The sequence below is a fragment of the Urocitellus parryii genome, chromosome 15, assembly GCF_045843805.1.
Source record: "Urocitellus parryii isolate mUroPar1 chromosome 15, mUroPar1.hap1, whole genome shotgun sequence".
NCBI lineage: Eukaryota > Metazoa > Chordata > Mammalia > Rodentia > Sciuridae > Urocitellus > Urocitellus parryii.
Genome location: NC_135545.1, coordinates 41,303,591 through 41,327,022, shown reverse-complemented (window position 1 = coordinate 41,327,022; position 23,432 = coordinate 41,303,591). Strand labels below are relative to the sequence as shown.

Here is a 23,432-nt window from a genome sequence, read left to right as displayed (position 1 = left end):
TAAAAAAGTTTTGTTTATAAGATGGATGAGATATGGTTTTGGAACAGTTAAATACTTTGCCCTGGGGCTGGGGATGTGGCTCAAGCAGTAACGCGTGCTCGCCTGGCATGCGTATGGCCCGGGTTCGATCCTCAGCACCACATACCAACAAAGATGTTGTGTCCGCCGAGAACTAAAAAATAAATATTAAAAAAAATTCTTTCTCTCTCCTCTCTCACTCTCTCTTAAAAAAAAAATACTTTGCCCTTTGTAGATTTGAGCAATCTGCAAAGAAATTGTGTTATGTTGGAATTTCAGAAAATGGTCTCTTGCTATTTTTTATTCTAAGCTAAATTATTAAGTCTAGTCCTTAGAGCTCTATTGAAAGGCTTGTTTAATACCGTTGAAGGATAGTTTAATAATGTCTTTCTTACATTATTACTAAATAAAATGAAAAACTTCTTACACAGAAGAAAGCAATATTGTACAATACACGTGTTTATACTATGTCAAAGTGAAGTGCTTGCATAAATAAGTAATTTATCATATGATTATGTATATGTACAGGTAAAGACTAGATGTTTAATTCTTGGAAATTTTTAGTAAGTATTTGAAAAGTCAAGTTAATGTTGTACAAATTAATTGAATGAAACTACATGTTTTGTTTGAGATATTAATAGTTCTGCTACTTTATTCCTTAAGCATATGTTCAGAAATACTTTATATCTGTGGGTGGACTGGATGTATTGTCCCAAGTTCTTGTACAACTGGAATCTGATTCTCACAAGGCTCTTTCCAGTGCTAAACTTGCAGTGGTGGTGACAAAGACAGTGGATGCATGTATTGCTGATAATCGTAAGTAAAAATGCTTAGTAAGTTTTCTACAATTAAATTTTGTTAGAATTTAGCATGGTGAGGGTTGAAATGGGAGATTAAACACTAACATGGATTAGGCTTCTAGCTTCTCACAAGTGGAAAGGAATCTTAGAAATTATCTAATCTAATACTTTATTTTCCCATGCAAATTACAATTTCACTAAGAATTCATATAGGTCTCTGACTTCAAGCCTAAAGATAGAATCAAAAGAAGATCCTGGGCTAGGATTGTGGCTCAGTGGTACAGTGGTTGCCTGGCATATTTGAGGCACTTGGTTAGATTCTCAGTGCCTCATATAAATAAATAAATAAATGTCCAACAACTAATATTAACAAAAAAAGAGAAGAGCCTATCATTCCTAAACCTTTATTTCACTGAAAAAAATCAGCATTAAATATTTTAGATGAGAAATCAAGGGCCATTTTTGTGACTTAAGGAATGGAAAACCCAATTTACAGTTTTTTAAAAAATATTTTATTAGTTGTTGATGGACCTTTTTTTTTTAAGAGAGAGAGAGAATTTTTTAATATTTATTTTTTAGTTTTTCGGCAGATACGACATTTTTGTTTGTATGTGGTGCTGAGGATCGAACCCGGGCCGCACGCATGCCAGGCGAGCTTGCTACTGCTTGAGCCACATCCCCAGCCCTGTTGATGGACCTTTATTTGTTTATATGTGGTGCTGAGAATTGAACCAGTGCCTCACACATGTTAGGCAGGCGCTCTACACTGAGCCACAACCCCAGCCCCCCAATTTATAGATTTTTAAGAATTGTTATAAAGAATTAAGAATGCCTTTTTCTAATGAATATTTGGCCTGACTTACCCAACACTCCATAGCTAGTAGAAGAGCCAGACTTGTACACATGACTGCTTCTCATTTATACAGACAGCAAGGCATTGCTAGGTGTGGTAGCACAAACCTGTAATCCCAGCTACTCATAAGGCTGAGGCAAGAGAATTGCAATTTTGAAGCTAGCCTCAACAACTTAGTAAGACACTGTCTCAAAATAAAAAAGGATAAGGGTATAACTCAGTGATAGACCACCCCACAATTCAATTCCCAGTACCAAACACACACACAAAACCCACTGAGGAATGATTTCTGTATAGCTTTGTAGTAAGAAACTCTATTGTCATTCAGAGAGAACCAAAAAAATGTAGATGGTCTTTTAAAAAGAAGTTATTGAATGCCTGTATATGCTGAGCTCCAAAGAGATAAAAGGATTAAAATATAGTCCCTTAAGGAATTCCCAGCATTCTTGTCTATACCAGTATTGTTAGACTCTGGGTGAACCTTATTAAAATTCCCATGAGAGAAGTATAACTTTAAAGTAGACTTTTGAATTTTGTCATTTCTTCAGTACAGGTTTACATATGCTTCATTACATCATTAACATCACTAGAACTTTGGTCAGTTAAGAGAATATTTCAATGTTAGGATAGGATTAGATGAGATTGTCTTTATTATCCAATGAACACAAGAGGCGATATGTCAGGTGACAGTGGGCATATTCAGCTTTTAGGAAAGCAGAATGTACATGCAACATTATGCAGAATAATTAAGAAGAAACCATTCTTCAAAAAATTTGCTTTAGAAGAATTAATGAAGACTATTACAGCAAATCATCATCTTATTACAGTGAATTCAGTTATACATATACATATGATATATGATATATGTATAACTAAATTTATACATATATATTATATATTATATTATATTTATACATATATATTATATATATTTTAGATATTTATAGATACAATATTCTTCCTGGATAAGCTCTTCAAAACATAGCATATGTAAAAAGAAGTATCATATGTATATTTCTAAGTTTTAAGTTTGTACTTACTTTTTTTCCTCTATTTTATACTAATAGCTGCTTTTGGAGTAGTACTATCCAAATACCACATTGTTTCCAAACTTTTGACATTACTGTCTAATGAAAGTCTGGATTCAGGAGAAAAATTTAGCATTATACTTGCTCTTGGTCATTGCACAGAGTATTGTGGTAAGTATTGAATTAGTGTGCTATTTTTTTTTTTTGAGAGAGAGAGAGAGAATTTTTTAATATTTATTTTTTAGTTTTCGGCAGACACAACATCTTTGTTTGTATGTGGTTCTGAAGATTGAACCCAGGCCGCACGCATGCCAGGCGAGCGCGCTACCGCTTGAGGCACATCCCCAGCCTAGTGTGCTATTAAAACAGTGGAAATACACTGGTGTTTCCCCCCCTAGTCATAGGAAAAGCTTAAAATATTACCTTTTGCTGAGTGTGGTGGTGGTATAGGCTTATAATTCAAGGAGGTTGAGGCATCTGATCAACTTAATGAGGCCCTGTCTCAATCTAAAAATAAAAGGGACTGGGATCTACCTTGGTGATAGAATGCTTGCCTAGCATGCACAAAGTCCTGGGTTCAATCCACAAATATGAATATGGCAAATAAACAAATTATTGCCTTTCTCCCAGTCATTAAGATCTCTAATCATTTTAGTTCTTCATCTTCCTTCAGACATTATATTCAGTCATTCACTGAGACCTGTGGTTCTACTTTTCTTTCCCCTTCTTATCTCTTTCTGTATATCGCCAGTAGTGCTACCCTCCTAATTTAGGACTGCACCTCTTCAACATCTTTCACACAGTAGCTACCTCCCTATGCTCCTTTTCTTTTTCTTTTTTTCTTTTTTTTTTTTAAGTACTGGAGATTGATGCCAGTCGCTGTACCACTGAGCTATATCCCCAGCCCTTTTAATTTTTTATTTTGAGATAGGGTCTTGCTAAATTTCCCAGGCTCACCTTGAACTTGATCCTATTGCCTTAGTCTCTAGGTTAGCTGGGATTATAGGCCTGTATACCACACTTAGTTTCCCTAACTCCATTTTCAGTCCCCTTTTCACATTGCTGCACAAATTTGATCCTATATTACTTGTTGAAAACCTTTGCAGGTTCTTTCTTCTGCTACCTGTTACTCTATCCTGTCTATTCCCTTTCTTCTTCCCCTTCCATTTTCCTCCCTTTCTCCACTTTCATCCTATTATTAATATCCTCTCTCCAATCTATTCTTTCTTTCCAACCCTATCCACTTCTATTTCTCTCACTGTCTTCAAATCTTCCTCCTCTTACCCCTTTCCACTTTTCTACTCTTCTCTTTTTCTCCTCTTGCTTTTTCTACTCATTCTTTTACTCTATCCATTTCTCTATTCTTTCTGTTAGCCTCTATGTAATTAGTATCAACTCTACTTTTCTTTAATCCAAAGTGAAGACAGTTTACTTTTCTGAGGTATGATACTACTCTGTGGCCGCATTTCAGAAATCATCACTCATGAGTCAGGCTTTTTGTATAAGCGAATTATTTCCTAAATTGAAAATACTTTTAAAATTGGATTTTAATCTACTTTTAAAAATTGTAACTATTTTGGCACATACCTGTAATCACAGCAGCCTGGGAGGTTAAGGCAGAAGGGTCACAAGTTCAAAGCCAGCCTCAACAATTTAGTGAGCCCCTAAGCAATTTAATGATACCCTACCTCCAAATGTAATAAAGGTGGGGGTGGCGGCTAGGAATGTGGCTCAGTGGTTAAGCAACCCTGGGTTCAATCCCTGATACCAAAAGAAGGATTATGATCTGTGCATTTAGTTTTTTGATAAAATAATTGTCTTGTTTTAATTTTTTATATATTTTCCAGAGGAAAATCAGTATGACCTTTTTAAAAACAATGGGCTTCCACTCATGATACAAGCCTTAACAGAATCTCAGAATGAGGAACTAAACAAAGCTGCCACTTTTGTACTTCACAACTGCAAAAAAATTAGTAAGTTTACTATTGCTATAAGAGGGTACCAACCAAAGTTTATAAAGGGGGAGTTGTACATGCTTTAATAAGCCAAGCCCTATTAGCTTCCAGGTTCCTCTTGTACTTGCAAAGCAGAGTATATAATTTGGTTGTGATAACCAAGGCATTTTCAGCATATACAAACCTATATGTAAGAGAACATATAGAGAGCAGTAATAGACATAATTCACTTACTTTATATAACATAACAAATTTAGTTTGTGGGACTTAAATTTAAGAAACTAGTGTGATTATCACTTAAGTCCTAATAAAAATTACATTCATTTATTTTAAAAAATATTTTTGAGTTTCTATTATGTGATAGATATTGGGGATACAGTATAAGAAAACATATAACCTTGTACTCATAGAACTTAATTAGAGGAATAGACAGTAATTGAATAATCTATCCAATGGGATTATATATTACTATAAAGTGACATAGGGTTATGATGGGGTGGACAGCAGATATTTGATAGCCTTTAAGAAAGAAATCTGACCAGGACTTGAAGCAGAAAGGCTTTGGAGAAGGTGATTCTTCATCTGAGATCTGATTATCTAGAGTTAATTAGGTAAAAAAGAAGGGAATTTGTTATGGGCAAGTCTCTCATCCCAAGCAACAGGCACACAGGCCCTGTGGTAGAAGGGAAGCTAGTATGTTGAAGGAATTGATGACCATGTGGCTGGAGCATAGAAGCCAATAGCCATGATAAGGATTATTGTCCTTGTAGAAGAAAAACTGTATATAAGATGTGAAGAAAGGATTTTAAAGTTTATATGAAGGAACAACATCGTGAACACTGTTTTAAAAGTAACTATTTGGGGATTGGAGAGGTAGCTTACTTAGTAATGTGCTTAGCCTATATGGGACCCTGGGTTTGATCTCCAGTACTAAAAAAAACTACTTTAAAACCAGTAGGTATTTATTGTACCTGGAATAACATTTTCATGTTCTTCTTTTTCCTGTAATTCTGAAGAATTATGTTTAATTTATGACTGTTTGAGTTCTGGGCCTCTGCCAGACACTCTTATATTTATTTTCAGTACTGGTTGAGTACCTACAGTAGTCTGAATGGACAAAATTTACAGAAGGGGTGGGATGGGGCAGGTGGTTATCCTTTAAGTGTTGCAGTTACTGGTAATGGATAAATTCATCATTTTCCCCCCATTATTATGAAGCTGAGAAATTATCTCTAAGTCTAGGAGAGTATTCTTTTGATGGAGATGAAGCAGAACAATTAAAGGACATAAATGTGAAAGAGAAGAATCTTGAAGAGCACTGGAAGAGAGCAAAGGAAATTCTATACAGAATAGAACAGCTTGAAAGAGAAGGAAATGAGGTTGGATTTTTTTTTAGTTTCCAAGAATATAGAAGTTTTTCCAAATATTTTTTAACAGAGTTGGAGAGTAAAATTTTTTTTTCTTCCCAAGTCTAAAAAATATTTTAATGACTTTAAATGTAAAATTTAATAGTAGGGGATTTGGGATATAGCTCATTTGGTAGAGTGCCTGCCTTACATGCACAAAGCCCTGGGTTCAATTAGCAGCACCACCAAAAAAAAAAAATAATAATAGTAATAATTGAGGAATCATCCTTGGATACAGAAAAAAAGATATTTTTAAGAAGTAGAAATGAGGGGCTGGGGATGTGGCTCAAGCGGTAGCGCGCTCGCCTGGCATGCGTGCGGCCCGGGTTCGATCCTCAGCACCACATACAAACAAAGATGTTGTGTCCTCCGAAAACTAAAAAAGATAAATATTAAAATTCTCTCTCTCTCTCTCTCTCTCTCTCATTTAAAAAAAAAAAAGTAGAAATGATACAAGGCGCCTTAGCATATGCCTATAATCCCAACAACTTGTGAGGCTAAGAAAGAAGGATCACACATTTGAGGCCACTGTTGGCAACTTAGAACCTGTCTCAAGATAAAATAAGGACTAGGGATGTAGCTTAGTAAAGTCAAGTCCCCTGGATTCAGTCCTCGATACCAAAAAAAAAAAAAAAAAAAAAAAAAAAAGCAGAAATGATGACTAAAAGTTAAGAGATATTGAAGAAAGAGGCAACAAATCTAACATCTGAATTATAGGAGTTTGAGAAAGAAAAAAAATCAGTCAAATAATTTACCCCCATTCACATACACACACAATGTACCTTCACAGGGATATGTTTTGAAAAATGTGTAGTTAGGCAGTGTCAGCATTGTGTGAACATCATAGAGCATAATTACAGAAACTGAGATGGTGTAGGTCATTCACTCAACATGATTTCTTGATGCAGTCAAGAGATGCAATAAACTTGAGTTTGTGTGGGGTTGCTGCCAGCCTAAAAGAGCACATTGTTTTATAGTAAACTTGTTTTTACTAGGTGTGGTGATACCATGTCTGTAATCCTGGCAACTCAGGAGGCTGAGGCAGGAGGATTACAAGATGGAGAATAGCCTGGGTAACATAGAATTTTTTATTGTGTATCAGAATAAAAAATAAAAAGGGATGATGGGAATGTCTCTCAGTGGTAGAGAGCCCCTGGGTTCAATCTCCAGTATTATTAAAAAAAAAAAATACAAGATTTGTGTGTTTTTTTTTTTTGTAATTTTTGAGACGGGGTCACACTATATTGTCCAGGCTGGCCTCTCTTTTACCATTTTTAATGCCTCAGCCTCCCAAGTACCTGGGATTATAGGTGTGAGCCACCATGTCTGACCTTTTTTTTTTTTTTAAGTAGAAGGAATAACATTCTAAAATAGTGATTAAAAAGTATGATAAATAAATATATAAACCAGCAACATTGTTATCAAATATTATGTACTTTTGTTTTTATATAACTAGTAGTACAGTAGATTTATTTACACTGGCATCACCATAAGCATGAGTGATGTGTTGTGCAAAAGTGGCTCAGTGGTAGACTCCTTGTGTGAGGCACTGGGTTCGATCCTCAGTAAAATAAAGAAGTAAATAAATGAAATTGTTATGTCCAACTACAACTAAAAATATTTTAAAAAATGGTTATCAATCTCACCTGTTATGCTATATACTTAGTGGGATCTTTTAATATGGAGAATTATGTTCTTTAATATGAGGGAAAATTTTACATTGGTCTGTGATGCTATGTACTTCCTTCCATTTTCTTTAAACTTTTTTGAAGCAGTTGGACTTGCAAATTGGTTTTCCTTGTTATTTCTCTTATTTTCCCTCACTTCATCTTTTTGTTGTGTATCTGGGAAAAGTTCTCACACTTATTTTCTAAATTAACCTATTAGAGTTTTTACTTCTGTTATATTTTTAATTACCAAAGTTTCTTTTTTATCTCCTTTAAAGAATCATGGATTTAAGTCTTCGTTTAAATTGCCAGATTTTTCTTAGCTATATTAAGGGTAGTTTTCATTTTTAAAGGTTTTTTTTTCTCCTTCAATTGGCATTTTTATTTGTATTTCTGGTGGTTTTAGGTTGTGGCTTATATTTAAGAGTAAGATACTAAAAGTCTCCTTAAAAGTATGTTGATTGAGGATTCATTCAGTGAGTCTATTTCATTGTTATTTGGTTTTGGAGAACCTCCAGTGCCCAATCTCCTGCCTAGAGATTGGCAGAGAGTATTTTGGAGTCAAAATGGAAGAAGAGAGTGTGGGTGTCCTATTATACAGTATGTAATATTTACTGAGTCTTAATTCTTGACTAGCATTTTGCCTTCAGCTTTGCTTAGTGCCCTTCAGTGCAGAGATTTAAGTTTTAGCCCCCTGACTAAACTGCCAGCCTTGGGAAAGAAGCAGAAGAAGGATGACCCCCTGTTAGGAGTTAGGATCAATAGTTCCCCAAAAAACTGCTCTTTACCTGCTTGATTGAACCCAGGGGTGCTTTACCACTGAACTATACCTACAGCTCTTTTTATTTTATTTTATTTTTTTTTTTGAGGTAGGGTTTTGCTAAGTTGCTTAGGGCTTAAGTTGCTGAGGCTGGCCTCCAACTTGTGGTCCTTCTGTCTCATCCTCTCAAGTCACTATCACTAGGATTACAGGCATGTACCACCATGCCTGGCCCAGCTGCTTTTTAAAGACTTTCATCCAATCTTATTTTACTTTTATAATTATGTATGTGCATATGTATGTATGTGTGTATGGGTGGATACTGGGCATTGAACCCAGGGACGCCTTACCATTGTTCTGCATCCCTAGTCCTTTTTACTTTGACTCAGGGTTTTGGTAAGTTTCTGAGGATCTCCCTAAATTGCTGAGACTGACCTCAGATTATCCATTTGCCTTAGTCCTCACCCCCAACTCACTGAAATCACAGGCAGAACCACACCCAGCTCCACTCTTGTTTTAACCTGCCTTCACATCCCACCTTGTAGAGTTTCTTGGTAGTTATAGTTCATAAGTCTTTTGAGGGTTTGGTCGTTTATCTTAGTTTCTTGGATTTTCCCTTTATCAACTTTGGATTCAGCTTTACCAGATTTGCTGAGTAGATTGTCACTTATGTATCTGCTTTCTAGTTTTGAATTTTTTTGGATGGGATGACCAGGGATTGAACTCAGAGGCACTCGACCACTGGGCCACATCCCCAGTCCTATTTTGTATTTTATTTAGAGACAAGGTCTCACTGAGTTGCTTAGCACATCACTTTTGCTGAGGCTGGCTTTGGATTCCAGATCCTCCTGCCTTAGCCTCCCAAGCTACTGGTATTACTGGCATATAATGCCCAGCTAGTCTTGATATTTTTGTTGCCTTTATTTCTTCTTCCATTGCTCCTTGCTCTTGTGGGTTTATGCCTTTATAAAAATTGTTGTTTTAATGTTTTTTTAAGAGGTCCACAATCAAATATAGGTGTTCAATTCATCTTTCTTTAGAAATCTGTTATTTTATATTCTGTTGAATAGATTTACTGGCAGTTCTTCTAACATATTAAGGTTCTTTCCAAATTTTAGCTATTACAAATATTGTTGTAGTTAATAACATAATATACATGTGTAAAAGTAATTTATAGAATTTTTTGTACAAATAGGCAATTTTTATTACGAAAATTTTTGTCAGATTATTTCTTCATAGAAGTTATAACAGTTAATACTCTTACCAGTAGTGTTCATGAGTATGTTTCTCCATACTCTTTTTTTTTTAAAGAAAGAGACAGAGAATTTTAATATTTATTTTTTTAGTTATCGGCAGACACAACATCTTTGTTTGTATGTGGTGCTGAGGATCGAACCCGGGCAGCACGCATGCCAGGCGAGCGCGCTACCGCTTGAGCCACATCCCCAGCCCTCTCCATACTCTTTTAATCTTTACTAGATGAGGAAGATACCTGAATGTAGCTTTAATATTAATTTATCATTACAAGTGGGATGGAGAATTTTTTCATGTGTTTAGGAGATACATGTTTCCTATCCTATGAACTATCTGTTTATTTCTTTTCCCTACTTTGCTATTTCATTTTATTGTGTTTTATTTTTGGGCAGGATTCAAATCCAGTTTCTTTTTATAAAATATTTATTTTTTAGTTATAGTTGGATATAACAGCTTTATTTTATTTATTTTTATGTGGTGCTGAGAATCAAACCCAAGGCCTCGCACATGCTAGGTTAGCCCTCTACTGCTGAGCTACAACCCCAGTCCAGTTTCATTTAATTTCAGTGATGCTAAACCATCTTTGCAGATTCTCCTCTTAGGATTCTCCATGATCTTGTCATAGTTTATATTCAAGTCTCATCTTTGCTGCTTCCCTATATACCATTTACCTACTTTTCTATACTACCATTGATTTTTAATATTTCATTATAATAGCTTGACCAATATTATTTCCTGGTGTTTTGATTGCCATTGGGTGGGACATACTAGCACACACCTATTTATCCCAATGGCTCCGAGGCTGAGGCTCCAGTATCAAGAAAAAATTTGATTGCCATGGTTTTGCTTCTGGCCTTTTTTCCTTTGTGACTCCCTCACTCCTCATTGTTCATGTTTCTGAGAGAGCTTTCAAAAACATTTTCTTTAATGATGCCAGGTGTGGTGGCACATGCCTGTGATCTCATTTACTTGGGAGACTGAGACAAGAGGATCTCAAGTTCCAGACCAGCCTCAGCAACTTAATAAGACTCTGTCTCAAATTTAAAAAAGATTTGGGGATGTAGCTAAGAGGCAGAACACTTACCTACCAGGTGTGAGGCCCTGAGTGTTCAATCTTCAGTATTGATAAAATAAATTATGTGATAAGCATATTGGTTTTCTTGTGTTATGATTTATTGATTTTGTATGGTGCTGGGAAAGATCTTCACCCCTTAATAATATTGAAATATCATAGTTTCTTTTAGAACATACATGATTTTATTTTTTAAATTTAAAAGTTCATTTTTACCTTATTTTTATGTAGACTGTGAGATATCTATATTTTTCCCAGATGTCTCCCCAGTTGTCTTAACATCATTTATTGAAAAACAATTCCTTTTTTCTCCTAATATAAATTGTTCCTTTTATCATATATGTTCTATTGACAATTACTAACTTTCTCTACATTATTTAAAGGAAATGTAAAGTGGATTATAAAAATTGATTATTTAAAAACTCTTGTCATTATTACATTATAGGAAAAAATACCAAGAGGAAAGTATAAGAGTAATATTTCATCTATGAACATAAATATTCAGAATACATTGAAACATCTCCATGCAGATAAGATTGGAGGCATCAAAGCAGAAGATATGAATAAAAGCCAGTCTAGACAGCTCCAGAGTTATAAATCCTGTGGAGTGATGTCTAAACCTTGTGCAAATGATGACCAAATGAAGACAGTCTTAAAGAATACTAATCCAGTTAATGCTTGCTATAGGGAAAGTTGGCAAAATAAGACTTTATGTAAAGCTAATTCAAGCTGCAATCAAAACATATGTGAAGAAATGACTTTTGACAAAAAGAATTCTATTTCTCAATCAAGGTATAGTACATTTATTCAGCCGACATTTATTATGCGCTACTCTGTGCCACACTGTTAAATATTGGGGATATACAAATGAGAAATGGTCTTGGGAGGATCCTAAAACAGGAAATTTTGGCAAAAGAGATTGGATGAGGAGGTGGGCCAATTCATGTAGCACCTTGCATGTCATACTCAAGATTTTTTATTTTAACTGATAAGGTATTAGGAGCAATTGAGTGACATAATCAGATTGAAATTTTAGAAAGTATACTAATAAAAGAAAACCTAAATGAGGCAATCTACTCAAAGTATTAGTGCAAGCATATCTGATGGCAATGTGGCAAAAAAAACCCAGTTTGTAACAGTATGATAAAGGGAATAGGCTGTGGTGAAAATCTAGTTTGGCATTGCCCTTTTGTTTCCCATACTTCATTTCCAATACATACCCTTTCTCCCTCAAAGTTTAGCCTAGAATTGTAGCTTTTCTTCTTAAACCCTTTTGTATTGTCCAATTCTGATGGTTTCTGTGCTTAAGAAGATGAAGAAGTTGTGGTCTGGGCAGGGTGCAGGATAAAACAAGTATCAGGAAGATGAATTACACCATAACCACTCCCTTTGGGCATGGTGGCACATGCCTATAATCTCAGTGACTCTGGAGGCTGAGGCAGGAGAGTCACAAATTTGAGGCCAGCCTCAGCAATTTACTGAGCTCCTGTCTCAATAAAAATTAAAAAGAGCCAGGTGCAGTGGCACATACCTTAATCCCAGCAACTTGGGAGGCTAAGGCAGGATAATTCCAAGTTCAAAGCCAGCCTCAGCAATTTATTTATTTTTTTTATTGAGGCCCTAAGCAACTTAATGAGACCTTGTCTCTGAATAAAAAATAAAAAGGGGCTGGGAATGTGGCTCATTGGTTAAGTCCCCTGGGTTCAGTATGTGATACCAAAAACAAAAATAAATGAATAAATAGGGGTTAGGGAAGTAGCTCCCTGGTAAAGTGCCCCTGGGTTCAAGCCTCAGTACCAAAAAACGAAAGCAAACTCACAAAAAAACTACTCTTGATGTTAGTTTTTTTTTTTTTGTTTTTGGTATCAGGGATTGAACCAAAAGGTGTTTCATACTGAGCCACAGCCAATGTTAGTTTTAATTTGATTTTTTAGGATGTGGAATTTCAAAGCAGTGAGATATGTTTTGAGGCCAATTCTTGCCCTCTGGCCCAAACCTTCTACCCATACCCTTCTTCTTCCTTTAGGGTTGACTGTGTTTCTGTGTTATTAATGCTATAATATTAATGTCAGCTGAGTTATTAATGTTTACACTTCCCCTCCTATGTAGTACTTTCTACAAATACATATAATAGATATTATAGTGGTACTCTTGCTTCATCTGTCTTCTATCTACTCTTGACCTTTTTGGTATTGTTATTGTGACAGTATAATCAAAACTTATATTTATTCATTAAGGATTTATTCGTCACTGACACAAATGTTTTGGCAGTCAGGAATAATTTTGTTTAAATGTTTATTTTTTAGTTATAGTTATCAATACTTTTATTTATTTTTATGTGGTGCTGAGGATCGAACCCAGGGCCTCCCACATGCTCAGTGAGTGCTCTACCGCTGAGCCACAACCCCAACATCCCCGCCCCAGAATTTTTAAATGCAGGTCCTTAAATGATTATTTTTAATATACTTTGCTATTCCTTTTTTTACTCTCGCTAATTTTGTTTTCTCCTTTTGTACCGTCCTTCCTTTCTTTCTTCCTTTTCATAATCTTATTCTTCTTTGTTTCTGCTGACATCAATACTATTAGCCTCTGAAGGAAGTCTTGTTTAACTTCATTTCTAAAAACAAGGCTATGACTGTTGCAGACCCTACTTTGGCAGAAGTATTAGCTTTTTATTGCTACTACAAAATAACTAAGGCAATTAACTTAGAAAAGATTTATTTTGGCTCATGGTTCTAGAGGTTACAAAATCTAAAATGGTAGGGGAATGAAGTACCTATTGCTTTGGGTCCTTTGGCAAGGGCAGCATATTATGGTGGGATCACCTGGTAGAATAGACCACACCGCATGAGCCACAAAATAAAGAGGATGGGCTTGGGTCCTATAGTCTCCTTCAAAGGTACACACCAATTGACCTAAGGACGTTCTACAAGTCCCTTACTCAAAGATCCATTGCACCTCCTAATAATGCCAATCTGGAGACTAAGCTTTTAACACATACACTTTTGGGGACATTGAATATCCAGAGCATAGCATAGTATATTTTGGTAGATCCTGGCTCCATACTCCTGCTTGCCCAACACCCAGAATCACATCACTGCTTACAGAAATATTTGTCCACCAAACTGTTACCTTTATTTTTAATGATCTCTTATCTATTTTCTTTTAGTGACAGTTTTTTTAAACATCCTACTCATACTGTAAAAAATAGAAAGCAGCAGGTACCAGTAACAGGTATGTTTTAAAATGTTTCTTGTTTTTCAAGAAAACAGATATTTAGGTGATGGATATAGCTAAAAATTTACATTGGTATGTCTGCCCTATGAACTATAGGCCACACCTTTACCTTTCTGATGTAAATGCCTGAGAAATCTTTTACTGACATCCATAATCTTTCTGTTAATCCAACCAAGATGACTGGTTCTATAGTACTGATATAAAGTTATGAAAATCTTGAGATTTAATAAATCTTATAAATTTTCATGTATCAAAAAATCATGCATTTTATAATTTTTTACAGATCCGTTTGTATTATGTTCAGACATAATAAATAAGGAAGTTGTCAGTTTTCAAGCAACTGAAAATTGTTCCAAAATATTGAAGTATAGGTGTTCAGGTAAGTATTTTTTAATTGTAATTATTTTATAACTGAAGCATTATATGATATTAAATAATAACTAGAATTTATAATAGTTCTATCTTTGTGACTTAAACTTCATTTCCTTTGGATAAATGACAATCTGGAGCATCAAACATTCAAATTACTACTCTTATTACCTATATCATGCTGAGCTCCCAACATTTGTTTACACAAAACAATGCAGTTAATACCTCTTTATAATTTTTTTACTGTCTTGTCACAGTATCATCTTTAAATTTAACTTGATTGAGCAAAACACAGTTTTGTCTTCAGAGAGCAAATATGTATGTATTCTGGATTATGCTGTAAACATTATAGATATTAAGAATTAAACAATGCCCATTTTTTATTTATAATAAATACATTAATGTTTCTACTGTCCCATGCCCCATTATTATTTTTCTGAAAATGCTCCACAGTACTTATCCATTCCTTCTTTCCTTCACACTCCAGGATTTTCTCTTTATTCACATTTACTGCACCCATCTGCTCTATGAAGAAAATTGAGGTTCAGCTCAGAACATCACTATTCTTCTATTTCAGATGAAGATATTTACCTCTGTTATGCTAATGCTGATGGCTAGCCATACTCTAAATCCTGTATCATCTTTTCTTCCCACTCTAATAATTATAAAATCTTTCTTGTCATTTCCTTTCTATCCAATAACTTTATTTGGGCCATTTAAACTACGCTTATTTTCCCTTATCTTAAAAAGTCCAAATACTTCGTGTGATTCCCTATACCCTAAAAAGCATTCATCCACTCACTTTTCTTTCCACTATTTATTGCAAGATTCTTCTCTTGCTGCTTTCAAGTATTTATTCCCCTCTTAACTCTCTGAAACCTGGATCTTTTTTCCTACTTTCTCCTGAACTTTAAATGTTAAAGCTTATCTGAAACCTTTTTCCCCCTAAAACCTGTGATTTAAAAAAATAAATTCTTATCTTCTTTAGTATCTCCGCATTGTTAACTACTATTCCTTTAAATTTCTTCTTCTCAGGAGTCTAAAGCTACATTTTTCCAAAATTTTCCACCCAGGCTCCCTGGAGCTCTGTAATGAACTCACAAGAGTACTACACAATATTTTTGACTTAATAAGGGAAATATAACAATAATCAACATTTGATGGACAACTCATGAACTCCTAACTCAAGGTAGTTCATAGTTTCAACATTAGATTGTGTCACATTCCTCTAGAGGATGCCAAGTCTCTCCCTGGCCCTACCCCACAACTGGGGATTGAATCCAAGAGCACTCTGTCACTGAGTTATACCCCCAGCCCTTCTAATTTTTATTTCTTATTTTGAGACAGGGTGTCACCAAGTTGCTCATGATGGCCTCCAACTTGGGATCCTCTTGCCTTAGCCTATCAAGTAGCTAGGATTATAGATGTGTGCCATAGGATCTTTTATATTGCCCAGGCTGGGCTTGAACTCCTAGGCTCCAGTGATCCTTCTGCTTCAGCTTTCTCCGTAGTTTTGGACTATAGGCACATGCTTATATGCCTGGTATAATAATACCATATGAAGCTAGGTTTTTAGAGGTTGTTGTCATGAAAAGCAAACACCACATGAAAATCAATGTGGAGGGCTGGGTATGTGGCTCAAGTGGTAACACGTTCACCTGGCATGCGGGGGCACTGGGTTTGATCCTCAGAACCACACAAAATAAAATAAAGATGTTGGGTCCACCGAAAACTGAAAAATAAATGTTAAAAAAAGTCCTCCCCCTCTCTCTAAAAAAAAAAAAAAAAAAAAAAAGCAATGTGGAACAGGAATGAAAGTTATTGAATCATTAATTTACTCCTTCCAGTGTTTGAGAATTTATGCTGTCCATAATAAGTATAATTCATAAGAATAAAATACAAATTATAGTTTTCTTTCAATTTAATTGTATTATTTTTTTCAAATGGCTGCTAAGTCATTAGAACACAAGTAATTAGGAAGCTGTTTGGGACCTAACAGAATGGTTAAACATTTCTTTTGGCCTGGGAGTACCATGAACCAAGAACCTCTGATCAGAAGTATCTACTTGGTGGAGCGAATGCTCTGTAACTATTAACCCCATTTCTTTCATCCCTTAGTTTGAGTGATTTTTTCCTGGTTGTTTTCCTCCCTAGTGACCATTATTCATATCAACAAACATTATGTGGCAGATACTAGGATAAAAGATGTACAGAAGTTGGTTCTTTTTTTTTTTTTTTAAGAGTGAGAGAGGAGAGAGAGAGAGAGAGAGAATTTTTAATATTTATTTTTTAGTTCTCGGCTGACACAACATCTTTGCTGGTATGTGGTGCTGAGGATCGAACCCCGGCCGCACGCATGCCAGGCGAGCGCGCTACCGCTTGAGCCACATCCCCAGCTCCCAGAAGTTGGTTCTTACTGCTTTTTTTCTTACTGCCAAAATTCTGTAGGTGTTCTCCTAAGGCATGATCTGTAATACTTGCTTAACTCTATGACTTTTGTTCTATCATGTCTCATTTTACTGATTTTTCTTTTTAAGAAATTATATTTAATTAATTTTATTTTTGTGTGTGATATTATGTTGTAACCCCAGGGCCTTGCACACATTAGGCAAGCATGACCAGTGGTCAGTGTCCCCAGCCCTTTAATGATTATTTTGAAATTTGAGTCAAGATATTTGGCTTCTAAGGGCTGGGGATATAGCTCAGTTGATAGGATGCTTGCCTTGTATGCACAAGGCTCTGAGTTCAATCCCCAGCACTGCAAAAAAAAAAAAAAAAAGAAAAAGAAAAGAAAAGAAATATGTTTGACTTCTAGCCAGATACAGTAGTGCACGCCTGTAATTCCTGTGACTTGGGTAGCTGAGACAGGATCACAAATTTGAGGCCAAACAGTGAATTAGTGAGGCCCTAAGCAACTTAGTGAGACCCTGTCTCCAAAAAAAAAAAAGGCAGGGGATGTGGCTCAGTGATTAAACACACCCCCTGAGTTCAATCCCCAGTACAAAGAATAAATAAATAAAGTTTTAACTTCTACCTTAGTTTATAGCATATTCTTCCACTTTGAGTTGTATCTGGGACATACCACTTCAAGCTTAATGTATCCTAAACATCTTTCTTCCTCTTAAAGTTACCCCCAGCAACTCAGTTTCTGTCAATATTATTACTATTCTTCAGGTCTCCCAGACTATAACCCTTGAATCATCTATGACTATCCTTTCTCATTTCCCAATTTCTGGATTTTTTTTCCCCTAGTACTGGGGCTTGAACACAGGGCCTCACACATGCTAAGTAAGCATTCTACCACTGAGTTCATTCCCAGACCAGCCAATTTCTAAGTCTATCAAATTTGGTTCTATATTCTTTCCTACATGGGACTTTTGGCTTCACGCTTAAATTATTTCAGCAACTTTCTAGCAGTCTTTTGTTCTCAAATATCTCTAAACACCAACTATAGTATCCATATTGCTGTTAATTTCTTAATATGTGTTTTTTATCTTATCACCATGCTAAAGAACCCTCAGCAGTTCTCTGCAACTCACTGACAATCAGCTCCCCCACCTGGCTTTCAAAATTGTGTAGATTTTTGTCCTGCTTCCACTTGCTAAATTGTACTGAATATTTTCTTGCTTTCAGTGCCAGAAATATGCTATGCTCATTCCTGATTTAACTTTAGTTATAATCATATAGATATTTATTTTCATAGATGTGTTAGTGCATATTTTGTAACATCTGTACATCACTTTGATTTGTTTTCTTTTAGGTTGCATAGCAGTAGGAAAACCCCTGAATAGCCGAAATTTTAGCAAGCTCTTGCACTCTTGCCCATACCAATGTGATCGTCACAAAGTCATTGTGGAAGCTGAAGACAGATATAAAAGTGAACTAAGGAAATCACTTATCTGTAACAAAAGTAATTAATCCAGCAGCTTTAAAACTGTAATTATGACTATACCTTCAAAGTGTCATCTAAAGCAGTATGTATATTAAAAGCTAGATGGTAAAATAATGTTGAAAATCTGTCTAAGTAACTAGTAATTTAAGATGTACCCAGGGAGTAGACATAGTCTCTTGTGGTTTAAAAATTCTTCCTTGGCCCACCTAAGTATTTCTACTAGAAGGGAGAAAATGGAAATATACTAATAGATTAATATGCTATTTCTCAGATTGAAACTCTACATATGCTAAATGTTTTTTTTATATTTTTCAGAAATTCTGCTGACCCCACGCAGAAGACAGAAACTCAATAATGAATCTACTACTCCTGGACAAATAAGTGAATATATTTAATTTTTAAATAAACTTAAATTTTGTATATTTCTAAGATGAGAGCAGCTGAGTCATTATTCTCAGTCTCATCATTGTTGGGCTCTTAAATGATAGCCCTGGGCTCTAATGAGGGTTATATACCTCTGAAGAAAAAAACATCTTTTTTCCCTTTTTAATGGTGTTTGCTAACCTACTGCCTGCCAGCTGGGAAAGGAGCAGAGGGATATGTACATGTATTAAGCACCTGTTCTGTATTTGGTATTTTATAGATATTATTTCCTTTAATTCTTATAGTATAAGTTAGTAAATAACAGAACTTAGACTCAAATGCAAGCCTTTCTACAGAAACCTTGTTCTATCCTTTAGGTCACATTTCTTTTTTAGGAACAAAATTGCTCTATGTACAGGTGCTTTAGAGACTTTGCAGAAGGTTTTTGTTCATAATTATAGCACTTCAAATGATCAGAATTGAAGAGACAGCCCAGCGCTGTGGTGCACGCTTGTAATCCAGCAGCTCAGAAGGCTGAGGCAGGAAGATCGCAAGTTCAAAGCCACCCTCAGCAATGGTGAGGTGCTCAGCAACTCAGCGAGACCCTGTCTACAAACAAAATACAAAATAGGGCTAGGAATGTGGCTCAGTGATTGAGTGACCCTGAGTTCAATCTTCGGAACTCTCCCCACCAAAAAAATTGAAGAGACAAATAGCATAATCCTTTACTACCCTATTTAAAAATCAAAATGCTTCTTTAAACAGTAAATTGATGGAAATTTTAACTAAAGTGTTAATGTTTCAGGTTTATCACCATTCAGCATATATCAAAGAGATTTAAAAACATTATCATTTTCTTCTTTTCATATGAAGCTAGTACCTGCAGAGTAAGAATAAGTAGTTGAGTACATTACTAGTCAAAGTAATGTGGAGATTAATAACATCAACAGAACCACTCTTATTTATTACAGAGACATTTGGACTTTACATCTAGGTAACATTTTGCCTCCCATAACACTTATTTGGCTATTTTCAATGCCAAAACCTTAAAAGAAATTTCAAATTTACCTTATAGATCTGGGCCTTTTATTAAGTTAAAAGTTATACATTTAAATAAAATTTAGTATAGTAAGGTGGGCCTGGTAGCACGTAACTGTAATCCCAGTAATTTAGGAGGCTAAGGTAGGAGAATTACAACTCAAGGCCAGCCTTAGCAACTTAGTGAGACCCTGTCTCAAATAAAAAAAAGGGCTAGAGATGTGGCTCCGTTGTTAAGAGCCCCTCCCCCAAAGTATAGTAGCACTATAGAGGAGCCCATTTTTTAAAATCATATTTTCTATAGACACTTAGAATATGTGTATTTTTATTCATAAAGACATTTTTTAATAATTATTTTTTTAGTTGTAGGTGGACACAATATCTTTATTTCATTTTTATGTTGTGCTGAGGATTGAACTTAGTGCCTCACATGTGCTAGATAGTACTCTGCCACTGAGCAACCCCAGCCCCAAGACATTTTTTACACTTGAAAATCTTATTCTTGATAAGGTCTCAACACCAAATTATTATTATTATTATTATTTATAAACATTTTAAATTGTAGATGGACATAATAACTTTATTTACATGGTACTGAGGATCAACCACAGTGCCTCACACGTGCTAGGCAAGCATTCTACAACTGAGTCACAACCCCATCCCTTATCAGCAAATTAATAGTAAGTTTTTCAACAATCATGTCTTCAAATATGTAACAAAAAATTTTACAAAAAAGAATCATCTGTAAACCCTCATGAAATGGGCAGAGATATAATTATACATTGATTAATCAGAGTTATCCTAAATACTGTAACATTCCACTATAAATACTGTGTATCTGTGTTGTAGGTCAGACTTACTTTAGCTGAAACCAGTTGATAAGTTGGTCTGCTGTTTTAGATTTCTAATAAGAGCACTAAGCTGTGGGTAGTGGCACATGCCTATAATCTCAGGCACTTGGGGGGCTGAGGCATGAGGATTGCAAGTTCAGGAGTAGCCTGAGCAACTTAGTGAGACCCTGTTTCAAAAATGACAGAGGGCTGGGTGCTGTGGTGTACGCCTGTAATCCCAGCAGCTCAGGAACCTGAGGCAGGCAGATTGCAAATTCAAAGCAAGCCTCAGCAAAAGCAAGATGCTAAGCAACTCAGTGAGACCCTGTCTCTAAAAGAAATACAAAAGAGTGCTGGGAATGTGGCTCAGTGGTTGAATGCCCCTGAGTTCAGTCCCTAGTGCCTCTAAATAAATAAATAAATAAATAAATAGCTTTACTCTCAACAAATATTTAGTGATCACTGACTATGTTTGAGATACTGTTCTAGACACTGGGGATGCAGTGGTGAATAAACTAAACAAAAATCTCTGCCTTCATAGAGCTTGCATTTTAATTTATAATATTAAGTATTGTTACTTACATTGATTTCTCAGCCTGTGGTAAAATTTTATTTTCTTTTTTTTTCTTTTTGTAGTAATGGGGGTTGAACCCAGGGGTGCTCTACTACTGAGCTAGATTCCCTTTATTTTTTTATTCTTATGTGGTGCTGAGGATTAAATCCAGTACCTCACATGCTAGGCAAGTGCTGTACCACTGAGCTACAACCCAAGCCCTCTCTAGCCATTTTTATTTTAAGAAGGGTCTCACTAAATTGTCCAGATGGGCCTTGAACTTGTGATATCCTACCTGTTTCCTGAGTAGCTGGGATTACAGGCAGGTGCCACCACACCCAGCTCTTTTCTGTCTTAAAAAGTATAAACTGTGGCTCTTAGAAAGGTGGATGGATGGCCAACAGTCTTGTCCTGCAAGGGTAAGAATTTCTAAGGATGACCCAGCACTTTGATACCAGTGCCTCCTAGATAGCAGCCTCAAGGTGAAATACAAAACCTCCTCCTTGGATTGGGGGTGTAGCTCAGTAATAGAGCATTGCCTAGCGTGTGCACGGCTATGGATTTGATCCCCAGTACTGCAAAACAAAACAAAAAACTACTTTCCAGCATCTACCTACAATAATTACATGACTTATGATTATATGAGTTACTAATGAATTAGGTTTGAAGAATACTGCTTCCTAGTAATCATCACCAGAATATATTTGTTTACCAACTATGGATTCTTTGTTTTAGAAAGTATCCCTAATCCAGATAGTCAGGCCACATAATGGTGAAGGAAGTTTCTGTCTTTTTGAGTTTTGATCAAGCTGAGCACCCATATTGGTAGTGAACATGTTTTGTAAAATAAATTTCAGAAGAACTTTATTTTTAGGACCACACACACCAAACAAAACAGCTCCTCAGGAAAAACCCTCAGAGCCCAAATGCCACCACCGGCTTCCCACAAGCCTCTCCCACTCCCACAATCCTCCTGCTCTTGAGGCCGACTGGCTGGGTCGCATGGGCGGAGCCAAAGAAGTCCCCCAATGAGCAGCTCCGTGGTCTGAAAGGGCAGGGAAATAGCCCAATGAGCATCACTGCAGAGGAGCCAAAAATGTTAATCAAACCTTCTCTGATAAGTGGATGCTAATTCATAATAGTGGGGCATGTGATGAGTGGAGGAATTTTGAATGGGGCAAAGGGGAGGCAAGGAGGGGTCATGGAGATAGTAGGAAAGATTGTGGAATGAGACGGACATCATTACCCTAGGTACATGTATGATTGCACGAATGGTATGATCCTACTTTGGGTACAACCAGAGAAGTAAAAAAATTTTGCTCCATTTGTATATAATGAATTGAAGAGTGTTCTGCTGTTGTATATAACTGATTAGAACAAAGAAATAAATTTTATAAAAAAATCAAGTCATCTGTGAATAAACGGATTTAATTTTTTTCTTCAAAAAATATCAAACCTAGTATTTAACAAGTATTGATATTCTATTCTATAAACTTATGGAGTCCTTTGGGAAAACTGCATCTATAAGATAGGTAAACTGTTAACTATCCTTACAGGAATGTTGAATTAACCAAATGTTTTATAACCTTTTGTTTCTTGATAGAAAGATGTTACATGTGTCATTATAAAAAATTGTTATAGTAACTGAAGAAGTACCAATAGTAGCACTTAAAATAGTAGGCCCTCAGATTTTTAAAAATTGAAGTGGATTTTCATATGATGAATATCCCAGGCATGAAATACTCTCACTCTAGTTTATATCCATAAGTACACATTCATTTGGGTTTCGAGAAGACTCCTTTTTTTCACCAAGTACTAATATGTTCTACAATTCTCATTAATTACAGAAAAAAGAAGAATTCGTAAAAACTTTACTAAAGAAGAAGTAAATTACCTTTTCTGTGGAGTTAAGAAAATGGGAAATCATTGGAATTCAATTTTGTGGTCTTTCCCCTTTCAGCAAGGACGGACAGCTGTAGACCTTGCTCAAAAATACCACAACCTGATCAAACGCCCCATGTGTACAACTCCTTGATTGGAAGAGACTTTGTCAATTTTTAGTTTAGACTATAGGTATTGTGCCTTGAAAAATAAAATGTTAAATATTATTCTAAATCCCCATGAGGCAGGGAATGTAGAAACAAGTATAAGTTTAATTAAACAGTTTTTGTGATGCTGGAACTCTTCAAATTATTACAATAATTTTTAAAGCAAATACATTTTCACTGTGCATAGTCATATAAAATTCTTCCATAAGGTCAAACATATGTTTAGGAATATGACTTAATTCTTAAGCTCAGAGAACGTGGCTCAGAGGAAAGAAGTTATTGGCTTTTA

The 23,432-nt window shown here is 35.6% G+C and overlaps 1 protein-coding gene across 1 annotated transcript in view; it reads left to right on the top strand.

The window, feature by feature from the left end:
- Positions 1 to 23,130, top strand: part of Terb1 (telomere repeat binding bouquet formation protein 1) — a 35,919-nt gene extending 12,789 nt beyond the window's left edge. Inside the window, exons 8-17 of the mRNA XM_026392654.2 lie at positions 682 to 834; positions 2,739 to 2,870; positions 4,547 to 4,672; positions 5,873 to 6,033; positions 11,259 to 11,605; positions 13,983 to 14,047; positions 14,334 to 14,429; positions 18,180 to 18,329; positions 18,627 to 18,692; positions 22,943 to 23,130. Coding sequence (XP_026248439.1) covers positions 682 to 834; positions 2,739 to 2,870; positions 4,547 to 4,672; positions 5,873 to 6,033; positions 11,259 to 11,605; positions 13,983 to 14,047; positions 14,334 to 14,429; positions 18,180 to 18,329; positions 18,627 to 18,692; positions 22,943 to 23,130 — 1,484 coding nt within the window. The remainder of the gene's footprint in view (positions 1 to 681; positions 835 to 2,738; positions 2,871 to 4,546; positions 4,673 to 5,872; positions 6,034 to 11,258; positions 11,606 to 13,982; positions 14,048 to 14,333; positions 14,430 to 18,179; positions 18,330 to 18,626; positions 18,693 to 22,942) is intronic.
- The last annotated feature ends 302 nt before the right edge of the window (positions 23,131 to 23,432 follow it).